This window comes from Mesocricetus auratus, unplaced genomic scaffold (genome assembly GCF_017639785.1).
Source record: "Mesocricetus auratus isolate SY011 unplaced genomic scaffold, BCM_Maur_2.0 Super-Scaffold_100008, whole genome shotgun sequence".
Classification (NCBI taxonomy): Eukaryota; Metazoa; Chordata; class Mammalia; order Rodentia; family Cricetidae; genus Mesocricetus; species Mesocricetus auratus.
The window spans coordinates 54782851-54803255 of record NW_024429192.1 but is presented as its reverse complement, the minus strand read 5'-3'; the positions used below and the strand labels follow the sequence as shown (position 1 = coordinate 54803255).

The 20405-nt window shown below is 43.5% G+C and overlaps 1 protein-coding gene across 4 annotated transcripts in view; it reads right to left on the bottom strand.

Moving 5' to 3' along the window:
• Cd86 (CD86 molecule) overlaps positions 1 to 20405 on the bottom strand; it is a 62421-nt gene that overhangs the window by 11632 nt on the left and 30384 nt on the right. For 2 of the 4 annotated variants that reach the window (NM_001310555.1, XM_040750257.1), the window contains 4 exon segments: positions 406 to 555; positions 2937 to 3239; positions 5045 to 5380; positions 14040 to 14086. In NM_001310555.1, coding sequence (NP_001297484.1) covers positions 410 to 555; positions 2937 to 3239; positions 5045 to 5380; positions 14040 to 14086 — 832 coding nt within the window. In that variant the 3' untranslated portion in view covers positions 406 to 409. 4 annotated transcript variants of the gene reach the window in all.

The following is a 20405-nucleotide window of genomic DNA, read 5'->3' as shown; positions in this document are numbered from 1 at the left end:
TAAGACATTTTAAAGGAAATGAATAGAGGTCATCATGTTAAGCAAAATAAGCCAGACTCAGCAAGACAACTATAATGTGTTTTCTCTCATGCAGGATCTACCAATCATCTATCTCCTAAAAGGAGGAGAAATGTCAGGAAGAAAGAGGGTCATTGGTGTGAGTGATGGGGGGACAAGAAATGACAATGGGGAGTTGAATGTATGCAAAGTACGGGATATGCATGTGTGTCACTCCATTGTTTCATATTCTCATTTTAAAACACTTTCTTTTTCTCAGTATTGGAGACTGAACTTGGCTTGTATATGCTATGTAACATTGTACCACCAGGATACCCCCTCATCTTGTATGCTTGTAATGAACAAACTTTAACTGATTATCAAACACAGGACAAACACACTTGTCACCTTCCTAAGAGATGCCAGGCTGTTCCTGCTTCCTACAGCATAGTTTTACCAGGTAGCACAGCACAAATCCAGGGACAAGCAGAACAATGATGATGACACCTGCAATCCAGGATTTCCTTTTCTCTTGAATAGATCGGGACTCTGGAAGAACTAGAAACGATGGCAAGTTTTCTGTCAGTAAGAAACTCGTTTATGCAAGGCTTAAATTTCCTTCCTACCTTCCTTCCTTCCTTTGTAACTTCCTTCCTTCCTTCTTTCCTTCCTCCATCCTTTTCTCCCTCCTTCCCTCTCTCCCTTATTTTCCATCATTTCCATGGATTCCAGGGCCATAGGAAACTGAAATTAACAACAGGAGGCTTGGAAAACCCCTTGGTAATGGTCCCCTTATCCACCATCATCTTGAAGTCAGTCTCTAGATCACCTCTCATTTGGACAAACAGAACAACCTCCTCATGGGTAGCTACTTCAAAGTATTTGATTATTATTTCCATTGAGGTAGCCCAGGGATTCCTCAGTCTGCCTTTTTGCGTGCCACCTCATTTAGAAAACATTTGGTAGGTATTTCCTCATTCTCTGGAGAATCAGATCCCTGAGGCCAGGAATTACTTGTTATGATAGGAATGCTTAACTACAGTCTGGGAAGTTGATGGAAAGTTGAGTGGCTCACTTTATACACACTTGAAGGAACAGTTCTTTTAATTAATCCTAAATTGTAGTAAAATTAGGGTTAAAATCTCCCATAGTATAGCTACAATTTGAGGTACACATTCTGTTCCTAGAATAATAAAGAATTGTTGGCATCATGGACCATATTTAATACCTTTTGAGTATGTCCCTGTCTGTCTCACTTCAACCTGTTTGGAATTTCACATAAAGGAGGGCTATGCTTTTTGCTGGAAGACTTGCACCTTTTGATACGCAAAGACTCAGTGGCTAACCTATTTCTGATCAAGGCATAGATTAGGGTCACAGAGGTGCCAGTCCTTTTGCTGAGGCAGCTAGAGCTGAAGCATTTCTGAAGGTGGCACCTGGGGAAGTTCTATATAGTTGACAAATAGAGGTGAGCCACAATGAGTGTATGATGTTGATCAGTCCCTGCTCATTTGTAGACAAGGGTGGTGGGGGGAGGCAAGGGTGGGGGGTAGCTTCAGGCACGGCTTAGGGTGTCTTCTAGATGGCTAGGAAATATTGCAGTAGAAGCAACAAGGACAGCTGGGTGACCCGATCTTTTACTAAAAGGAAATCAGTACCAGGAGAGTGAGTGGGTTTAGTTGTAAAACTGGCTGTGGGCTCTATACTAGCCTCAGGGATGTTTATAGAAGTATGTCTATAGGCCAAGTTATTGAGAGAGGCCCCAGGTGTAAGGAGGAGGAAAAGCCAGGGGATGCAGAAAGAGATGGATGCCACCAGAAGGAACAGATCACAGGGAACGTGCTGGAGAAGGGACCAGAGAAACAGAAGTCAGATGGCTGGGGGATGGGATCAGTCTCAGAACAAACAGTGATGGGGGTCAAGTGGGTACAGGGTGCCTTCATTCTAGGAGGAATGGTTGCTTCCCAAAGAGGGAGTGTGGGTGTAGATTAGTTCTCAATGGGACTAAGCTGGCACTGAGTTCCAATCTTTTTTTCCATCAGCATGGAAGCCAAAACACATCAAGAATATGCTATGAGCACGCCTTCACTAAGTCTGTCTCGAACATACTTCCTGCTTCTTATTGGGTACAGCTGGTTCCCTGTGGCCCTCTCGTCAGCTGGACACCTTTGCTACCTCATAGCTTCTCTGTGCAGAAAGTCACTGCAAATTTGAGGGGTTTTCGTCTAGAACTCTGTCCCTTTCCCCACCATATTTATCAAGCCCAACAATCCATTTTAAAGCATGATCACGCCCCAGTGCCTTTAGAAGTCTTACCTGACTTCCCGAGATCTTGCCAGCCCCTGTATGTTCACAGAACTGATCATTACCTTGTTTTAAATTTAGGCAATTGTTTCCATGAACTATAATTTAGACTTGAATTTCATCTTAAAAATTCAGTTTATCATATATATATATATATGTATATCATGGAGTTCTTATTTTCCTGGAATAATCTCAAGAACTACAAGATATATTCAACCTTTGAGATTTCAGCTTTATAATAAACAATGCCTAGAATGATTCCATATGCACAATAAGTACTGTTGGAAGGCAGGTATAAACATAGTACTTATATGTGTATGTCTTTTATTCAGTTGAAGGCTTCTTGCTAGGAGATATCTTCTATTTTCTGACTACAACATCTCATCATCCTCCATCCAAGAATAGCTCCAAAGTCTGGGTCAGTTTCAGGGCTGAAACCATGTTTCTTCAAGTGTAGCCCAGATTCATAAACTCTTGGGCCTTCGATCATACGGATGTAGCAGTAGCCTTCTATTTGGGTCCTTTCTAGTGGCCTGCTGGAAAGTTTCCCAGCAAGCAGTGAACATCGGATGGTTGTATTAAAAGGTTTGCATGTAACTCCTGATGAAATAAATGATTTTGGGAAGCAGCCTTACCTATATTATGAAGTCTGGAGGAAATCTTCATTGACTCAGTTTCCAGAACACACAAGGCTGTCACATTGTACACACCGTCCGGGAATGGAATAGACAGGCTAATGGAAACGCTGAACAGTTCTGTGACATTGTCTTGTGATATCTGCATGTCACCACTGTGCTCATTAGTTGAATTAGTTGAATTAGTTATCGAAATATACATCTTTGTAGGTTTTGGATAACCTTCTTTAGATGAGCAGGTCAAATTTATGCCAGAGATTCTTGTTATATTCTGAACTTCTATTTCAGGTTCACTGAAGTTAGCTGGAAGCAGAATAGAGATGCAAGCAGTCAGTCTGAATTTATTTACAAAAGAATGGCAGATAACTGACAGCAAATTCCCAGATTGGGGTTCACCTGGCAATCTTAAGGTGTGGGTCTCATCCCATATTGAGAGCTACATGATAAGCCTACATTTATTTTTCAGGAAACACATTTAACTCCTTATCTAAGTTAAGAGAGTGCTCGCTGAGAGACAGGCTAGCTGTGGGGACCTGGTCTGACTGTTGGGCCTACATTCCCCCAGAGAAGTATTTCAACTCTCCACCCAGGGAAGGAGCTAAAATTCCACCAGGAACTGGCAGGGTTTATGGTCCTTGCATGCTTTGGGTCTTGAAGAACCTAAGAATAAGAATAAGAAGTGGGGGCCTTTGTGTTTACAAACTCAGAACACTGGTTTTTGATATGATTATCATGGTATCACCATCATGCTTTATTAACAGTAGTTCTCAACCTGGGGATTGCATATCAGACATCCTACATATCAGATACTTACATCATGATTCATAACAGTAGAAAAGTCACAGTTATGAAGCAGCAATAAATAATGTTATGGCTGGGGGTCACCACAACATGAGGAACTGTATTAAAGGGTCACAACTTAAGAAGGTTGAGAACCACTGTGCTGTAAGGATTCATCCATCCATCCATTCATTCAATGCTCTCTCACCTTTATTTTCACTCATGTTTTTAGGTCTGAAGTGCACTGGCACATAGGTCTTGGGCCTGACAAATATGCCATTAGCCAGCCAAATTCCTTGCTGTTCTTCAGATTCTATATACTAATCGACAATTCAATATGGGGATGAGAGATGGCTCATAAAGGCTAGACTCATAATCAAAAAGCTTATGCAATGTATGGTTTCTAAAACAGAAGACATTGGCATGTCATCTTCTTTGAGTTTTATGCTCCCTGAACCTCTTGCTGATGTTTGCTGAGGCTCACCAGATTCTGTCCAGCTTCATCAACAATACCTTTTCAGTCACAGGTTACGTTGCAGTAGTAACACACATTATAACAGACAACCAGCTTTAAAAGCTTGTCTGTGCCCCACCTAAATTTAATACTCCTGTTTCTCCAAAGGTGCCCGCAGTACACTGGGAACACTGACTCAGCACTTGGTTAAATAAAAGCCCAGCAGCCTTGTTTGAATCACATTACACTCAAGGTGGGTAGCACTTCATTCTATGGCTGTTTTTGCCTGTTTGATTATGTGGTTTTTAGAAAAGGTTCATTCTAGGAGGAAAGGCTGCTTCTCAAAAGGCGTTGTTCTACCTTTTCCAAGTTCATTAAGAACTCATCTGAATCTAGCAGTAGCTTGCCTAGGCATCTAACCTGGAAAAACACGACTTAGGTCCACATAGAAGCTGACACTTGAGTGTTTACAGCAGGAAGCAGCCCAGGGTCTTTCAGTGATAGAATGGATAAACAGTATAGCATAATTCAGCAATTAAAAAATGCTTCCAAATTTTTGATACCCTCAACTTAGGTGAAACACAAGAGGCATCTTTCTGAATAAATGAAGTCAGTCTTAAAGGTTAAATACACGCTTTTGGCTCTGTGTATACGATAGTCTCAAAATGACAAAACTCATTGATCCCCAAGAAGCACAGAAGGCTTTCAGTTCCCCACTCTCAGACCCCACATTCTCTTCAAATGGACTTCCTAGAAATGGCTGTCTTCTGCCTTCCTGTCCTGTCCTGTCAAATCCCTAGACTCAATGTTTTTCCGCTCATTTATAGTCTCACGTGAGCAGGCTAATGATCTGAATACAACATTGACCACATACCCATCACTGATAGCTCCGTATCTGTCTGCTGGAGGATGACTGATCCTTTGGGTGTTTTTCTTTGTATAAAACAATCATATGTGCCCATGTCCTTGATCTGAACATTGTGAAGTCCTAGAGCCCAGTTGTCTTCGTCAAAGCTTGTGCGGGCCCGGTACTTGACATTCACATTATCAAGTTTCTCTTTGCCCATATAATGCTCATATAGAACCAACTTATTGTGGTCCTGCCAAAATACTACCAGCTCACTCAGGCTTCTATTTTGAGCCTTTGTAAATGGGCATGGCAGGTATGCAGTCCTATTGAAATAAGCTTGGGTCTTCATGGAAACAGCATCTAAAATAGAAAAACTGAGGATTAGGGGAGAGGAAACAAGAAGGAAGAAATTCCGTTCTCCCAACGCAGCACCCAGCCTCCAGCTGGATGTTAAGGTCTAGACCTGGGCATCCGTGCTGGACATCTGGGTTAGACCTTTGCTCTTACTCCACCGTCCACTTGTGCATACGGCAACCTTTGTGCCTTTGTTTTCTCACCCGAATAAGGAGGCGGTCTGAAGTAATGTTCTAGTATTCTCTCTGGCACTGTGGTTCTGTGGATTCTAAACCAGAATATTGACCATCATCACTGTGGTTGTTACAGGCTTCCATAACTGCTGTGCCATCCCCCTAAACCCCTCTTGTCCCATGCCATCCTGTTATTTTTTGGTTTACTATTATAAAAAAAAGTGTAGTGACTTTTGGGAGTCTGTGGTGGTCAGAGCATTTAAGGAGCACGAGTAGAATGTTGGGAGTGAACTGTAGGTGGGAAGGTGAGGAGGTGCTTTGCCATTCTGGAGAAACCCCAGAGAGACTGACTTGCAACTCCCAGGTTTCATTACCTCTGGAAACTGTTACAACTCAAAGGAGCATGCTGGAAAAGTTCAGAGAAAGGACATGCTGGCATAAGCCAACTTGCAGGATATTTTTCTGGACCACAGAGTTACTTGAGACTCAGCAAGGAAAGTAAGTAGAGGGAGCTGAGAGGTGAAAGGTGAGTCGAGTGTGACGTTACTGGTTCACATCAATTGTGGGAGAAGATTGGAGAAGGTTCCGCATAGAGAGCCATTCATCATTCAGGATTGTAGGAAGGGAAAGACAAGAAGGTGAAGGAGATGAGAAGAGTCCTAGCCAAACTGTTGTGGTGCGGGAGAAATAAATTGACCTGATCAGTGGGTCTCCCTTCAAATAGGACACCAATAGACATGTAGCAGGGGTGTCCTGCAGACCACACCATGAGAACCTATGATCAAGAGGCTGCCAATGGTCTCAGGGGATACTCCAGGCATATCTGGGTTGGAGAGAACCCAGTGGCTTCCCACAATAGTGAAAATGGGACCTAAGGACAACTTACTCCATCCAGCCATCTGTTACACCCTTGTTAATCTCTTAAGCGAGAGGCAAGGGTGCCACCTACTGTAAATGTTCATAATGTTGTGAGGGTTGGTGTGGGCAGGACTCAGGAGAGCAGGACACATTCTGGTTTGGGTCTAATTTATTGTGTGATTCTGGGTAGATGATCTAATAGAGAAACCAAGCAGGCAGCTGAAGCATTGGCCAGTTGTAAGTTGGTGTGGCATTACTGTTCAGTCATCAGTCAGTTTTTCTTGAACTGGAAATGAGTTCACCCTGTTTCTTATATCTTCTTGACATACAGGTTTTCTTTTTCCTCTGTGGAATCACACAGCACCTACTTTCCTTCCTTTCTTCCTTCCTTCCTTTTTTTTAAGACAGGATTTCTCTGTGTAGTGTTGTAGACCAGACTGGCCTTGAACACACAGAGATCCACTTGCCTCTGCCTCCAAGGTGCTGGAATTGAAGACCAGGCTCCTACTTTCCTTTCAATTCATTCTCTCTACTAACAGACAAGTGGGACTTCTCTGACCCAGGCCCCTTCTCCAAAAGATAACTGGGACTTCCTCTTCACCCCAGCTACTTCTTTACCTACAAATACAAAGCAGACCAAAGTCATTGGCCTCATCTGGGGGCTGCTCAGAAATTTAGACTCTCTGGTTCCACCCAAGATCTGAACCAGAGTCTGCATTTTACCAAGAACTCCTATTTGGGAAACTGAGGGGATCAAAGATGATGACTGGACACATTCATTTCTACCTTCTCCAAAACCCCTCTATTCCCCATGGGGTGGAAATCACTCTGTAGCTTTTCTGAGTGGAACTGAAAGTATTTCATAGTCTACATGCTTAGGCTCATCACCAGACCCTTGTTTTCTTGACATCACTCTGGACCAGGAAGGAGCATTTTCCTAACTGTGATCATATGGGGAAGATGTGACACAAGGTCTGTTTTTTCCCAGTGGCTTCAGGCCTCCACTGTTATGGTCCCCAGAACTTGGGGCTTCTAAGCAAGTGAACTCCCTGGGATTCCATTGGTGGAAAGCACTGAGAATCTCTCCTTCCTCTAACACTTGGGCAAGGGAAATGGTGTATATTTACTTGTGACCAATTGCTATCATGATGTCAGGAACTAGGCACATAGGAATTCAGCCATACATCTCCCCAACCAGGGAATACATCTAAAATAAAACACCGAGAATTTTTCAGTTTCAGAATGTTACAGGCCTTTTTAAGAAAGATACCATCTGAGTGCCACATGGAGCCAATGATCTGAGAACTCTGAGTCTGTGGCCCCACCAGAATACAAGTCTTCCCTGGCCATTACTCCAAACTTAGGACGTGCCTCATTCTCTTTTCCTCCTGTTACTGTGCTTATTACACTCAAAGTTTTTTCTTATTTTTGTAAACTTCCTTCAAAGCTTTTCTAGGCTTGCTGAAGCCCTGTTCCATTGTACTAGACTCAACTATAGATGAACCTCTTCAATAAATATATCCTTAAATGTTCTTTCCATGAAATCTGGTTCTACCCAAAGGACTCCATGCGGCCCCCAGGCACCGCTAGCGTCATCAACAAGGACCTTGTGTAGCCACTCTCCACTTTAGAGGGATCTAGACTGCCTAACTTATCTAACATTCTGTAGGGAGCCATTAATCATTGGTTGCTATCTCTTCATTCAAGGAGGATTTTTGGCTTTATATTCAAGGCCGTTCTTTCTAACCAATTTTCAACATAACTACCAAGATAATCTAACAGTTTATCCATCAACAATGAGTCTGCCTTGTATCAAAGCTGCTTGACTTCATCAGCCACAAAGACCTTCACCACAGACTAGTTCAGAAGCCTTCCATCTCCCTTGACACGATCCCGAGCAGTGTCACCTGAGGCTCAGTACCTCAGATCATGGTCTCAAACACTCTCATCTCTACCCAGAACCTATGAGTCCTCCAGGTTCCACTCCCACTTTCTCCATATCTGTTCTTCATTTCATGCTTTAATATGAGAGAATTCTTGTATGGTTTTGAGCAATGTGGTAACCAACAGCCACCGTGGCTCTTGAATCCTTGATAAATAATAAATATGACTGAGAAATCGGATTATTTTTATAGTACTGAAGAGAGAAAATTAACTTTTTCATCTCATTTACTTTTAATTCATTCACATTTAATAAGCCACACATGGCTAATGACTATTATACTGAACAGCAAAGAAATAATACATCTTTTTAATTGTTTCTCACCAGTAAGGCCGGTAAATATGCTCCTTTGCCTTAGTAGAAGTCATACTGAAGAACCTACTTTGGGTCTATAGAGATGATTTTATAACTGGGTGGATGGGCACCCTTAGAGGAAACAATTCCATTGAACAGACAGGAAACATTTGAAATTTGTGAAGTTCTACCTCTCTGAATGTGGCCCCCAGTTTTACCACCCTGTCTCAAACTGGCACCCCTGCTCTTGCTTTCCATTTCAGTTAGATTTCCCTAGTGAGCAGAAACAGTTTCTTCCCTCTGCACTTCTCACCCCCATCTCTCCTGAAGATTTCCTGATAAAAGATGTTAGCAGCCCCTTGCTCTTTCTGATCTCACCCTATCTGACCAGTCTACCAAAAGTAGCTCAGTTTTGGCATCCAGCCTTCTTGGAATGAACTTCCTCAGTCTGACTTCCCGGTTCTGGATGGGATTTATCTGGATGCCCATTGATTCAACTGCTAACAGATTGTTATCAACTCAATAACCCAACAGATGCTTATCTGCAGCCCAGAGCCTTCACTGGTGCTCTGGATATCCAAGGGCCTGCTGGATGCTTTCACTTAGACAGCAAGGGATACACTGTTCTTCCGCTTAAATCTTCCTCCCCTATCTCTAAGAGTGGTTCTTCTACTCACCACCATCCCATCCTTTTGATTATCTACAGGAAATGCCCAAGAGGACACACACAGATGTTGCCTAAGAGATTCAGAGGTACTATAGCCAAGGGTAGTGGGTGACTTCAAAACAAAAACAAGGGCTTTCAGAAAAATAATCTTGACTTGCTTGGAGACCTTAGGGACATTATCTTTTATGTTTCCCCCTTACAAGGCAAGGATGGTCCATACAGGAAAGGCAATAAGTGCTTTGATTTCCATGGATAGAAAGGTCAAAACAGAGTTACCTATGCCAACATTCCATGACACCAAACCCAAGCCAGCTTGTTACCTGATCTTGCAAGAGATTCGGAGAATGAGACACCCAAACTTCCCAAACTGACTGATCCATATGACAGTGCGGTTCCCTGGATGCATGTTTACCACACATCCTTACACAAAACAATCTGTTACCCAGTCTGTTATTTTTCTGCCATTCTGTCTCCACCTTACAGGAAAGTACCATCGAAATGACCAACCCCTTTTTTTGGTTTCTGCTTTTTTTCAGCCTTTCTCTATCCATGATACCAGCCTCTTCTGCTCAGCCCTTGGAAGCGCTTATCCTATCTCATAGGCTGGAGTGATGTGCAATGCTAGAATGATCAAATAAAGCCTATTAAGATCTTTTAATTAGTGTGAAGTTGGCCTTTGATGCCACAAACACCTTTGATACTGAGGGAGCCAAATCCCAGGTTATATTTAAAAACCAGAATTAAGATTCCCTTTCTCAGAAAGAAAAAAATAAACCAGTCTCAATGTTTTGTTTGTTTCCAAGGAAGTCTGCTCATGGGGTTTAGGAGACCTGGGGCTTGCTCTTTCTTACCAATTTCCATCTTACTTCTCAACAACCCTCCTCCTGTTTGGCAGTTCATTCATTCTCTCTAGGATTCACTAAAAATATTTTACCAAAAATGAATGACTAATTGTGGTAAGGCACTCACTGCTATATTTGAAATGGCCCTGAGACAGTGACCAGCAAAGTGACTCTTTGGGCACAATAGGTTTGAACTGTTAGCTGATCCCCAGGTACTTGTTTCAGTGACCATTCACCAGTGACAAGAAGTAGGAGCCCAAAGCAAACACATAAATGCTATTTCATCCAACATTCCAGGCCAGAACCTGCAAAAAATCTGGAGGAAGGCAGTGAACTTTTTCACAGAGCATGGAATCAGAGTCTGGGACGGTTTTGTGCACATCTTTAAGTGAAGAAAGACTCTACCACTCCAGGTTTACTGTTGAATCAGAAGTGTTGTTCAGGTGGGATGACAACCCTAGAACCTGGAGAACCTTCAGACAAAAGGAGAGCAACTGCCCAATGTCCAACTGGACCAGGTAGGCACACGTACCTGTGGTTATGGCTACTTTAAGGTCAGGCTGGAAGGTCGCTAGAGGAAGAGCTCGGAAGGTTGCTTCACATGCCTGGTAATCTGAGTTTACTGCCCAGAACACACAACACCACAAGGTCATCCTTTGTCTGCTACACTCATACCAATTAGCTAGGGATGACCCTAAAAACATCTAATTTCTAGGCAAAGTGAAGATGTGAAAGATGTGTGGAGGGGCAGATCTGTGTTGCCCCATGTTTTACCTGTCTTCATAAATTACCCAGCCTTGCAATTTTCCCCTGTGGGTTATTAGTGCCAGTTTCATCTCTTTTCTCTCTTTGCATCTGCCTGTGATAGTTTTCTACTCCATAGCTCGGAAGCAGAGGTGTGTCCTGAGAGGAGAGACAAAGTAATCTCAAATAGATTTTTCTTCTATGTTTAAAAATGGGTGGTTTTTAATTTAATGACGCATTCTAAGTCCATTAGTGCTTCTCATATGGGCCATCCATTGGGGGGTAGATACCAATGTCCCCGCCCTAAGAATAGTGACCCTCACTCAGTAGCCATCAACTGCCATTAGCTCTTCAGCTACAGGTGGCTATGAGACCCTCCTTGCTGGAACTTTTAATTCTCTTGATCTTGTGGTTGTCTTGTGCAGATAACCACGGCCTCTGTGAATTCACATGTGTAACAGCCATGTCATGCCCAGAGACCAGCGGTTCACAGCCCTCCCCTCATCCTCTGACTCTTACATTCTTCCTACCCCTCCTCTCTCTGGTGATGCTCAATGCGACTTGGGGATTAGGGTTGTAGATACAGCTGTCCCATGTATACATAGTCAAGGTTGAGAGGGAGATTGGAGATATTTTAGGGGGAACTAAGGGGTTGGAGGGAAGGAGTGGATGGACATGACCAGGACACATTGTATACATGTTTATAATTTTCAGAAAAACAAACTAAAAAAGTATACTTATAAATGATTAAGACAGTAAAAAATGAAAGGCAGAAAAATGGATGGTGACAGTTTTATCATTACTTTTAGTGAAGAGTGAAGTACTGGCAAGTTCATTTTCTGGTGGTTGATGCGTTTTCCTACCCTCTTTAAATCTATTCTTCCCCAGCATATATCTTTTTCACATACATTCCCAATCAGTTCTCATTCAACAGGTGTCTTTTTCTCTTATGGTTTCAATATCATCACCTCCCTTTCAGGAGCTAGGAGTTTCCACACAGTTTCAAAGCAGGTCAAAAATGAAGTAACACCTGCCCTTGGTTTTGACATGTTTCTCAACTTTACATGCTCACTTTCAAAGGGTAGAGCCAGAAAGTCTGGGGCAGGGAACGTGTCTCAGTTAAGCTGTCATTGAATATTTATTTCCAGGGCATTTCTCTTCCAGGTCACAAAAGCTAGGCTTGTCACTGCAACATGAAGGGCTAAGACCTAAGCCTTAAGGACATCTGAGGTGTGGTTTAAGATAAGAGGAAGACGTGAAGGAGGCAACTTGTCATCAAGAAAGAATGAAGCTGAAGCAATATATCATCCATCAAAGCTATTTGAGTCACAAAAAACCAAACTAAACTAAAACCACCACCACCAAAACAAAACAAAACAAAAAACCAACAAACCAGAGCCTGCTACATGTAGTTGCCTTGGAAGCAGGAGTCAGGAGAAACAGCCTGAATCACACATCAGTGATGTCCTGCACTATTGGGTATGAATCTGGGCTCTTCCATTATTTCAATTTCTCTGTACTTTAGGGACCTTGTCATAAAATGGGGAATAGTGACAGGATCTAATGCAACAACTTATTGGTATTTTTAAATGAATTGCTATTTATAAAGTGCTCAGAACTGTACCAGAACATACACACACACACACACACACACACACACTCATACACATGCACATACAGACACAAATGTGTATGCATACACATATGTACACCACATACAGACACACACAGACATTAGCACTCGCTCCCCCCCCCACATGCATACACATGCACACCCTTTCTTTGTCTCTCTACCCATGATATTTGTGTGGGTAAACATTGCCTTCCACCTCTCCAGATGAGAATCCAGGTCATTGGCCCTGGCAAGTGAAAGCTGCTGTTCTCACCTACATTGCTGACAGATAGGTGAACACCTGTAGACTTCATACTGGTGGCCTCAGCAAGCTATGGTGCTAAGCAGAAACCACAAATCCCAAAAGGCCTGTCTCTACTTGCTGAGGTCTGAGGAACTATCTCTTCACAATGCCCAGCTCCTCCTCACCCAGCCAGGGTTGGGGACAGTGGCCAAGGGCCTGTTGTGTGACAATTATGGAGGAGGTGGTTTTGTGGTTGAGTTGGTTAGTCAGAGGCCAGGTGGTCAGGGGTAGCCTGCAGATGCTTCAGGCACACGGCAAGCTCAGCTGCCCTGTCTGCCTGTCAGTAAGACTGAGATGGCCTCCCTGACAGCTGAGGTGGAGAAAATGAGTAACAGGAAAGGGTGGGTCAACAGTAACAGAGCAGCACTGCATTGCAGGATGCATGGGAGGGTCTCCAGCCAGCTGCCTAGAGATGCATTCCAGAGAAGGGCAGTGGGCAGGGAAGGGAGTTCTGGGAGGCCTTAGAAATCTAAACTTTGGGGGCACTATTAAGAAAAAGATCACACAATTCAAATGCAGAATGTCACCCGGCAGGAGGAGACTGTGATGGGGTGGGGTTGTCATGGTTCGTTGGGAGGGGATAAACTTAATTAACTGCGTTATCTTATCCATGTCTGACCAAGTCACAAGATGTGCAAGGTAGTGCTAGGGCCCTCCTGGGGTCTTTATAGGGCTAGAAAGAGGGGATCTGTGCAAGGAGGAACCCTGAGGCAGCAGCTTCCTTGGCTTCATGGTGCACTGGCTGGCATGATTAGCTGGAGGTCCAGGGTCACAGACAGTGACTAGTATGAAGTAGGGTACAGGCTCAGGAAGAAGGGTGTGGGCAGGGAGCAGTGCTTTCTAAAGCCAATCAGCTGTTTCCCAAGGGATTGGGAATACTGGAAATGGGGGCAGAAAGGCCAGCGTGTGTTCTGTGGAGCCAAGTCAGAGGCTTCACGACAATGACCTTCCATAGCCCTCCAAGAGCCCTGGAGGGGACACTCCATTTTGCTGTGTGTCCAGACCCTGGGGGTTTCATGGAAGAGCAGGAAGTGTCCAGACTACAGACAGCTGGTCTCAGTCCTGACCCTTCCTTGGTCTCCAGGAAAGTTATTTGCCACAGAGTCTTAGGCAACTGGAGTCAATCCAAATCAAGCCCCACCGACACACCGGCCTGGGCTTGCAGTGGTTGCACTCACTGGGAGACAACAGAAGGACAAGAGCGCCTCACACAGGGAGACAGTGCTTACCTGAGAGCGCGAACGTCATCACGAAGAGGACTCCCAATGTCATGGTGCTAGTTTAAAAAGACAAGATAAAACTTAGTTAGGGAGTCACACATGGCTTTGCAACACCTAGCCCCCTCTTCCTCTCCTTTTCTCGATGCTTCTCTATTTACCCACTCACCATAGACCCAAATGATTCTGGGGCTTAACAGGGAACACAGGATAAGGACCAACATTAGAAAATGGTAGGAAAACAAATCAATTACAGCAGTTTGGAGCAGATCCCAAGACAAGACCAATGCCAAATGCCTTGGATTTAGCTAAATGCCACAGAAATATGCCACCTTGCACTGGGTGGCATACTAGTTTGGCCTGCAGCTTCTTAAGAGCCAATGTCAAAAGGAAACCTGCCAGGTGGGTTAATACCTACCTTTGCACATAACAGGAAACTGGTGCTTAGGGAAGACACACATTATTTACTCGATAGCAGGAATTTCTCCCTTGGAGGATGGATTGTCTAAAGTCTTTCTCCATCCTTCCGTGCATGTATCCTTCCTTCTGCTCTTATAGCACTTAGCACAGAGAATGAGCCAAAATGTGTTGTGGTGTGTGTGTGTGTGTGTGTGTGTGCGCGCGCGCGTGCGTGCGTGCGCACATGTGCACTCGTGCATATGTTTTAATCCTTCTAGACTGTAATTTTTTAGTTAAGAACTTTTAGAGATTATACCTGCACATAGCACAAAAATTTAAAAAGTAAAGGTGATTCTTGGACACAGCAGCACGTGCATTTAATCCCAGCACTTGGGAGGGAGAGGTAGACATCCACCTATTTAAGTGAGTTTTAGGCCAAAAGGAGTCGGTCTATATAGTGAGACCGTGGCATGTTTTGTTTTTGTTTTGATTTTTTTTGTAAAGGCGATGTATTTAGTTAATTCTCTTGTTGTTGCAACAAACTATCTGACAGAAAGTTCACAATTTTGGGGGTACAGTCCATCATAGCAGGGAAGGCGTGAGGGTTGGACCCTCAGGCAGGAAGCAGAGAGAGAGACTGGTATTCACCCCGTCCTTTCCTTTCTAGTCAGCCTGAGACCCTAGCCCACAGAATGGCGCAGCCTACATTTAAGGTGGGTTGCACTACTTTAATTAACCCAGTCCAGAAATTCACTTACAGACACACTCAGATGTGTCTCGTAGGTGACCCTAGATCCTGTCAAGTCGGCATCCATTATTAACTATCACAGCGGCCAACAGTAGAAAGCGAGTCTCTCGCTCAGCTCTGGTCCTACCGTTATAACCTGTTGCCAGTTTCTTACCTTCACTTAGAGTTATTTTAGACACACACAAAACAAAAATAATAACACAGATCCGAGTGTATTCTTATGCCATTTTAAAACACAAATAGTAGTATTCAGTACATAGTTTTGCACATGCACTACCAGATTGGGGGATTCTTTTATAGCTGTATAAATTAGCACCTTCATATAAATAGTTGCATATTAATCTACTGTAGTCTACTTGATACAAATATCTATTTGACAGATATTTAAGTTGTTTCCAATCTTTTGTTGTAATGAAAACCCAAACTTTCTCACACCTGCTGGTTGTTTCCCAGAAGTGGAATTGCTTGACCAAGGGTTAAAGGGTAAAGCAATTTTAGCTTTCACAGACTTGGACTTACACCTTCCCCTATTATATATTATAAAACTTCCATCAACAGCCCACTGCTTATTTTCGCATCTTTTTGTGTTATGTTTTCTAATTTATGATCTGTACCATTTAAAGGTTAAAATGACACGTCATTATAAATTTTTGGCAGTGCCTGGAATTGAACCCAGGGCCTTAAGCATACAAGGCAAGTGTTCTATTAAGTGAACTCCTTTGGACTCTCATTGTAATAAAAAATTACATTTAGGGTAAGGCAGTGGTGGCACATGCCTTTAATCCCAGCACTTGGGAAGCAGAGGCAGGCGGATCTGTGAGTTCGAGACCGACCTGGTCTATAAGAACTAGTTCCAGGACAGCCTCCAAAGCCACAGAGAAACTGTCTTGAAAAACAAAAACAAACAAATAAAATTACATTTAGTTGTGGTAAAAATATATACAAAATTTACTAGATTTATCATTTTCAAACGTGAAGTGCAATTTTCAACACCATTATCTCCTGAAGTCTTTTCATTTTGCAAGATGGAAACTCTGGGTTCAGTAAGCAGTGATTGTCCCTTCTTCCAGTTTTCCTTCTGTCTCCATGGATCTGACTTCTTTAGATGTGAGTGGAGCCTTACAGTATTTAGCTTTCTGTGGTTGGTTTGTTTCACTTAGCAGGGTGCAGCAGGGGCCCCGCCATCAGGGCCCATCTGTACCGTAGCACCTGCCTGAATTTCCAGACTTGTAAAGATGCTCACACTGCACCTAGCGTGTCTGCTCATCTGCAGGTGGCTGCTTGAATCACGTTCACCTTCTGAGTACAGTGAAATGCTGCTGTGGATGTGAACATACAAATTTCTCCCCAGATTTCTGCTTTCGCTTCTTTAGATGCAAACTGAGAAGTGGAAGGGTAGGTCATATGGAAATTCTATTTTAAACTCTCTGAGGAACTACTGTACAACAGTAGTAGTTCACGTTCCCATCAAAGGCACAGAGTGGCTGGCTTCTCCACATCCTTGCCAATGCTTTTCTGAGTTGTTTTTCAAAGTCTAAGCCATCCTTACAGCTGTGAGGCGGCTTCCACTGTCATTTCAAAATGAACTTCTCTCATGATCTGAGTACCCTGTCAAATGATTAAGACGTTCGTATCTCTTCTTCCATGGACTCGTCACACATTATTCTTGTTGTTGTTGCTATTTGCTCTGTTTTGAGTCTGGCTTTCTCATGCTGAACTGTAGGAGTTTTTGTTTTACATATAGAAAACTAGCAGTTTGTGATACTGTTACAAGTAAGTTCAGTTGCTAAAATAGTAGATGTTTGATGTACAAACCAAATGTCTAGTGCCCAGTCGCTTTTGCCTTCTCTTCTCTCTTGTAATGGACTTTAGTTTTTCTTATCAATATTAACTTTTTACTTATTTCACACCATGTCTGAAGTTTCCCATCCCTCATCTCCTCCCATTAATTCCCTCCCCATCTCTCCTGCCCTCCCCACATCCACTCCTCTGTTTCTGTTGAGAAAGGGGCAGGCCTCCCATGGGTATCAACAAAGCATAGCTTGTCAAGTTGAGGTAGGACTAAGCTCCTACCTTTGCATTAAAGCTGGGTGAGACAACCCAGTATGGGGAATAGATTTAACATTGTCTGTTGAACTCAAGTTGACATGGCATAAGGGCAGAGCCTGGGAATCCATTTCCATCTTTTCACACTAACTCACTCACAGCATCCTACTTACTATGGATCTGAAGCCTGGGGCCTCTTTATGTCTGAATTCCTACCTAAACATAGGAGTCTATTTTAAGACCTGAAAAATCAGTACATTCAACCTAATCACAGAAGCCCTGCCCCCATACACACATGTATGTCAAACAAACAGGGACACAAAATCAAATTATTCTTTGTTGTAAACTTAACAGATTAGTTTAACTCAAATAATCACATAAAACCATTAAGTGATTCTCAGTCTGTGGGTTGCAACCCTTTTGGGAGTCAATGACTCTTTCAGAGGGGTCACCGAAGACCACTGGAAACATCAGATATTCATATTACAATTCATAACAGTAGAAAATTGCAGTTATGAAGTAGCAATGGAAATAATTTTATGGTTGTGGCTCACTGCAGCATGAAGAACTGTATTAAACGGTCGAGGCATCAGGAAGGTTGAGAACCACTACATTATGGCTTTGGGAAATCTTGTACAAATGGTCCCTTTAACTCACTGTGAGGGGTGAAGCTCTGGCCCTGCCCAGAAAGTCCACACTGATGCACATTTCTTCACTTGTCTTTCCCTGAGCAGAAGCAGCAGCTTCTGCATTTCCTGCATTGACTGATACCAGTTTTGTAAGTGGTTTTTTATTTGCTTGTTTGTTTTAGTTTTTTGCAGGGTGAGGATTTTCGACAGGGTCTTGCTCTATAGCTCAGGTTTGCCTCAAACTCAGGATCCTTCTGCCTCAGCCTCCCAAGTACTGGGATTATAGACTTGCATAACCATGCCCAGCTCAGTACTGGCTTGATCCTCTGAAACTACCTACGTTAAGCCCACTATGCGTCAGCAAAAGCCCTTCAGTGACCTGAGGACAGCAACCTTCTCTCTCCTCACACCCTGGCCTGCCAGGAAGCCGTGGTTCTTCAGGGAAACATCCCTAATGCTGATGTGGAGACTTCACACCAGCCTGGCAAACACTACAGACATCTCCAGGATGTGTTCCTAAAATGAGGACACAGCTTCCATTTAGAAAGCGTGTGTGTGAATGTGCCTGTGTGTGTGCCTGTGTGTGTATGTGTGTGCCTATGTGCTTGTTCATGTGCCTGTGTGCTTGTGCCTGCGTGTGTGTGCCTGTGCATGTGTGACTGTGTGCATGTACCTGTGTGTGCCTATGTATGTTCATGTGCCTATGCCTCTGTGTGTGTGTGTGTGTGTGTGTAGGTTAGGAAGTAAGTTCTTCCACTCTTGCTGGCTCAGAAGGGCAGAAATGTCACTTCCCCAGAAATTAACTGGTCCCCAACTTCAAACACAGTTAAGACTTTTACCAGGTGGCCCAAGAATGGAAACACTTACTATCAGGGGGAGCAGCAGAGGCAGTGGGAAAGGAAAGAACCTAAGAATTTATGGGGGGGGATTCTCTGACAGATTTCTGTCACTAGAATAAGGTCTGAGAGTTGGGAGAGCTAGTGAAAACCTAACAAGGAATAGTGTTCCCAGAAGAAGAGTTCTGTTCTGGAAACCAGAGTGTCTGTGGATACCATATTTACTGATTTTGTGGACCTCACGAAACATGAGCAAGAGTGGTCCGATGCTTGGCTGATTATCCTGGTGCTTTTCATGGCAAGGTGAGATTGTAATACAGATGAAAAATCAGTTTCAGGGGTGAAGATATGTTCAAGGTCATGTACTAGTAATAGCAGAATTGAGATTTAAACCAATCCAACTTTACTGACTTTTCTTTAACACACTGTGGTTCCTTTAAAAGTGCCAGCCAGATTCAGTTGTGCATGGGTAGCAAGCAAAAAAAAAAAAAAAAAACAAAAAACAAAAAACAAACACACACACACACACACACACAAACAAAAAGCAAACAAAGAAACAAAAAACCCACCAGAAAATGAAAACAAAAAACAAAAGATTGTGAATCTGGTGGGGTAAGAGGAGGCATCAAACTCCCAGTACATACCCTAATCACTATCAAACTCCCAGTACATACCCTAAAATCACTATCAAACTCCCAGTACATACCCTAAAATCACTATGGGACCCTTGGGGAGAGCCTGGGATGGGTAGGATGGGATCAAAACATTCATTTACAACTTGGGGGTCTTGCCCTAATAGGACACTCATTCCTTAGATGCTTCTGAGCATCCATTCTGTACCATTCTGTACCAGGCAGAGAGCACTATACTGCTCTGGTGCCACAGGCAATGGGCTCAGCACAGGCACACCACAGGGATTCTGGGAAAATGGAAGAGTGAGGCAGAAAAAGGAGGGATAAAACTACTCAGGAATGGAGGTGTGTATGGGATCTAGCTGAGGCAGAAGAGGGGAGATGTGGTGACACGAAGGACCACACTCCTCTGGAAGAGTGGTCCCTGGGAGAATGGGGATGGAAAAGACTGTCTTGAAAATGGTGGTAACTGGGTGCTAGGGAAATTCTGCTGAGTGGACTACTGTCTTGCAAGGTTGATCATTCACAATCTTTGGGGGCAAATATTTACTGAATATCTTCATCATTAAAGTCCTTGTAAAGGTTTGGGAGATGTAAAGATGTGCATGCCTGGGTCCCTCATATAACACTGAAAAGCAAGGCAGAGTGCTCACGAATAAGTCAAGCTGAAAAACATTGCAGGGAGTGGCGGCATTTAGCTTCTCCCAGAGTGCACAGCGTTCTGACTTCAAATAAAAGAGCAGATGCCACAACCACTGGAGGAAAGACCAGGTTCGATAGTGCCTGGCCTGGCTTCCGTTCTATGCCCGTGTGGTCATGATTGTGGCTGGACAAGCCTACTGCTGGGCAGGCCCACCTGCTGCCTGAAGGACATGGATCCTGAGGATGCCCATTGCTGGGGCCTCTGTCAGCCTCTAGTGTGACATAGTGTACTGAGTGTTTCAGAGTCCCCAAGGCTGAAGCCACATGCTTACAGCAACTAGCATTGTCTTTCAGCCTCTGGGAGAATAGGGTGAAGTTATTTCCTTTGATAGGAAGTTTGTGAACCATAGAGAACAGGCATTACTGGGAGTCATGTGCATTTATCG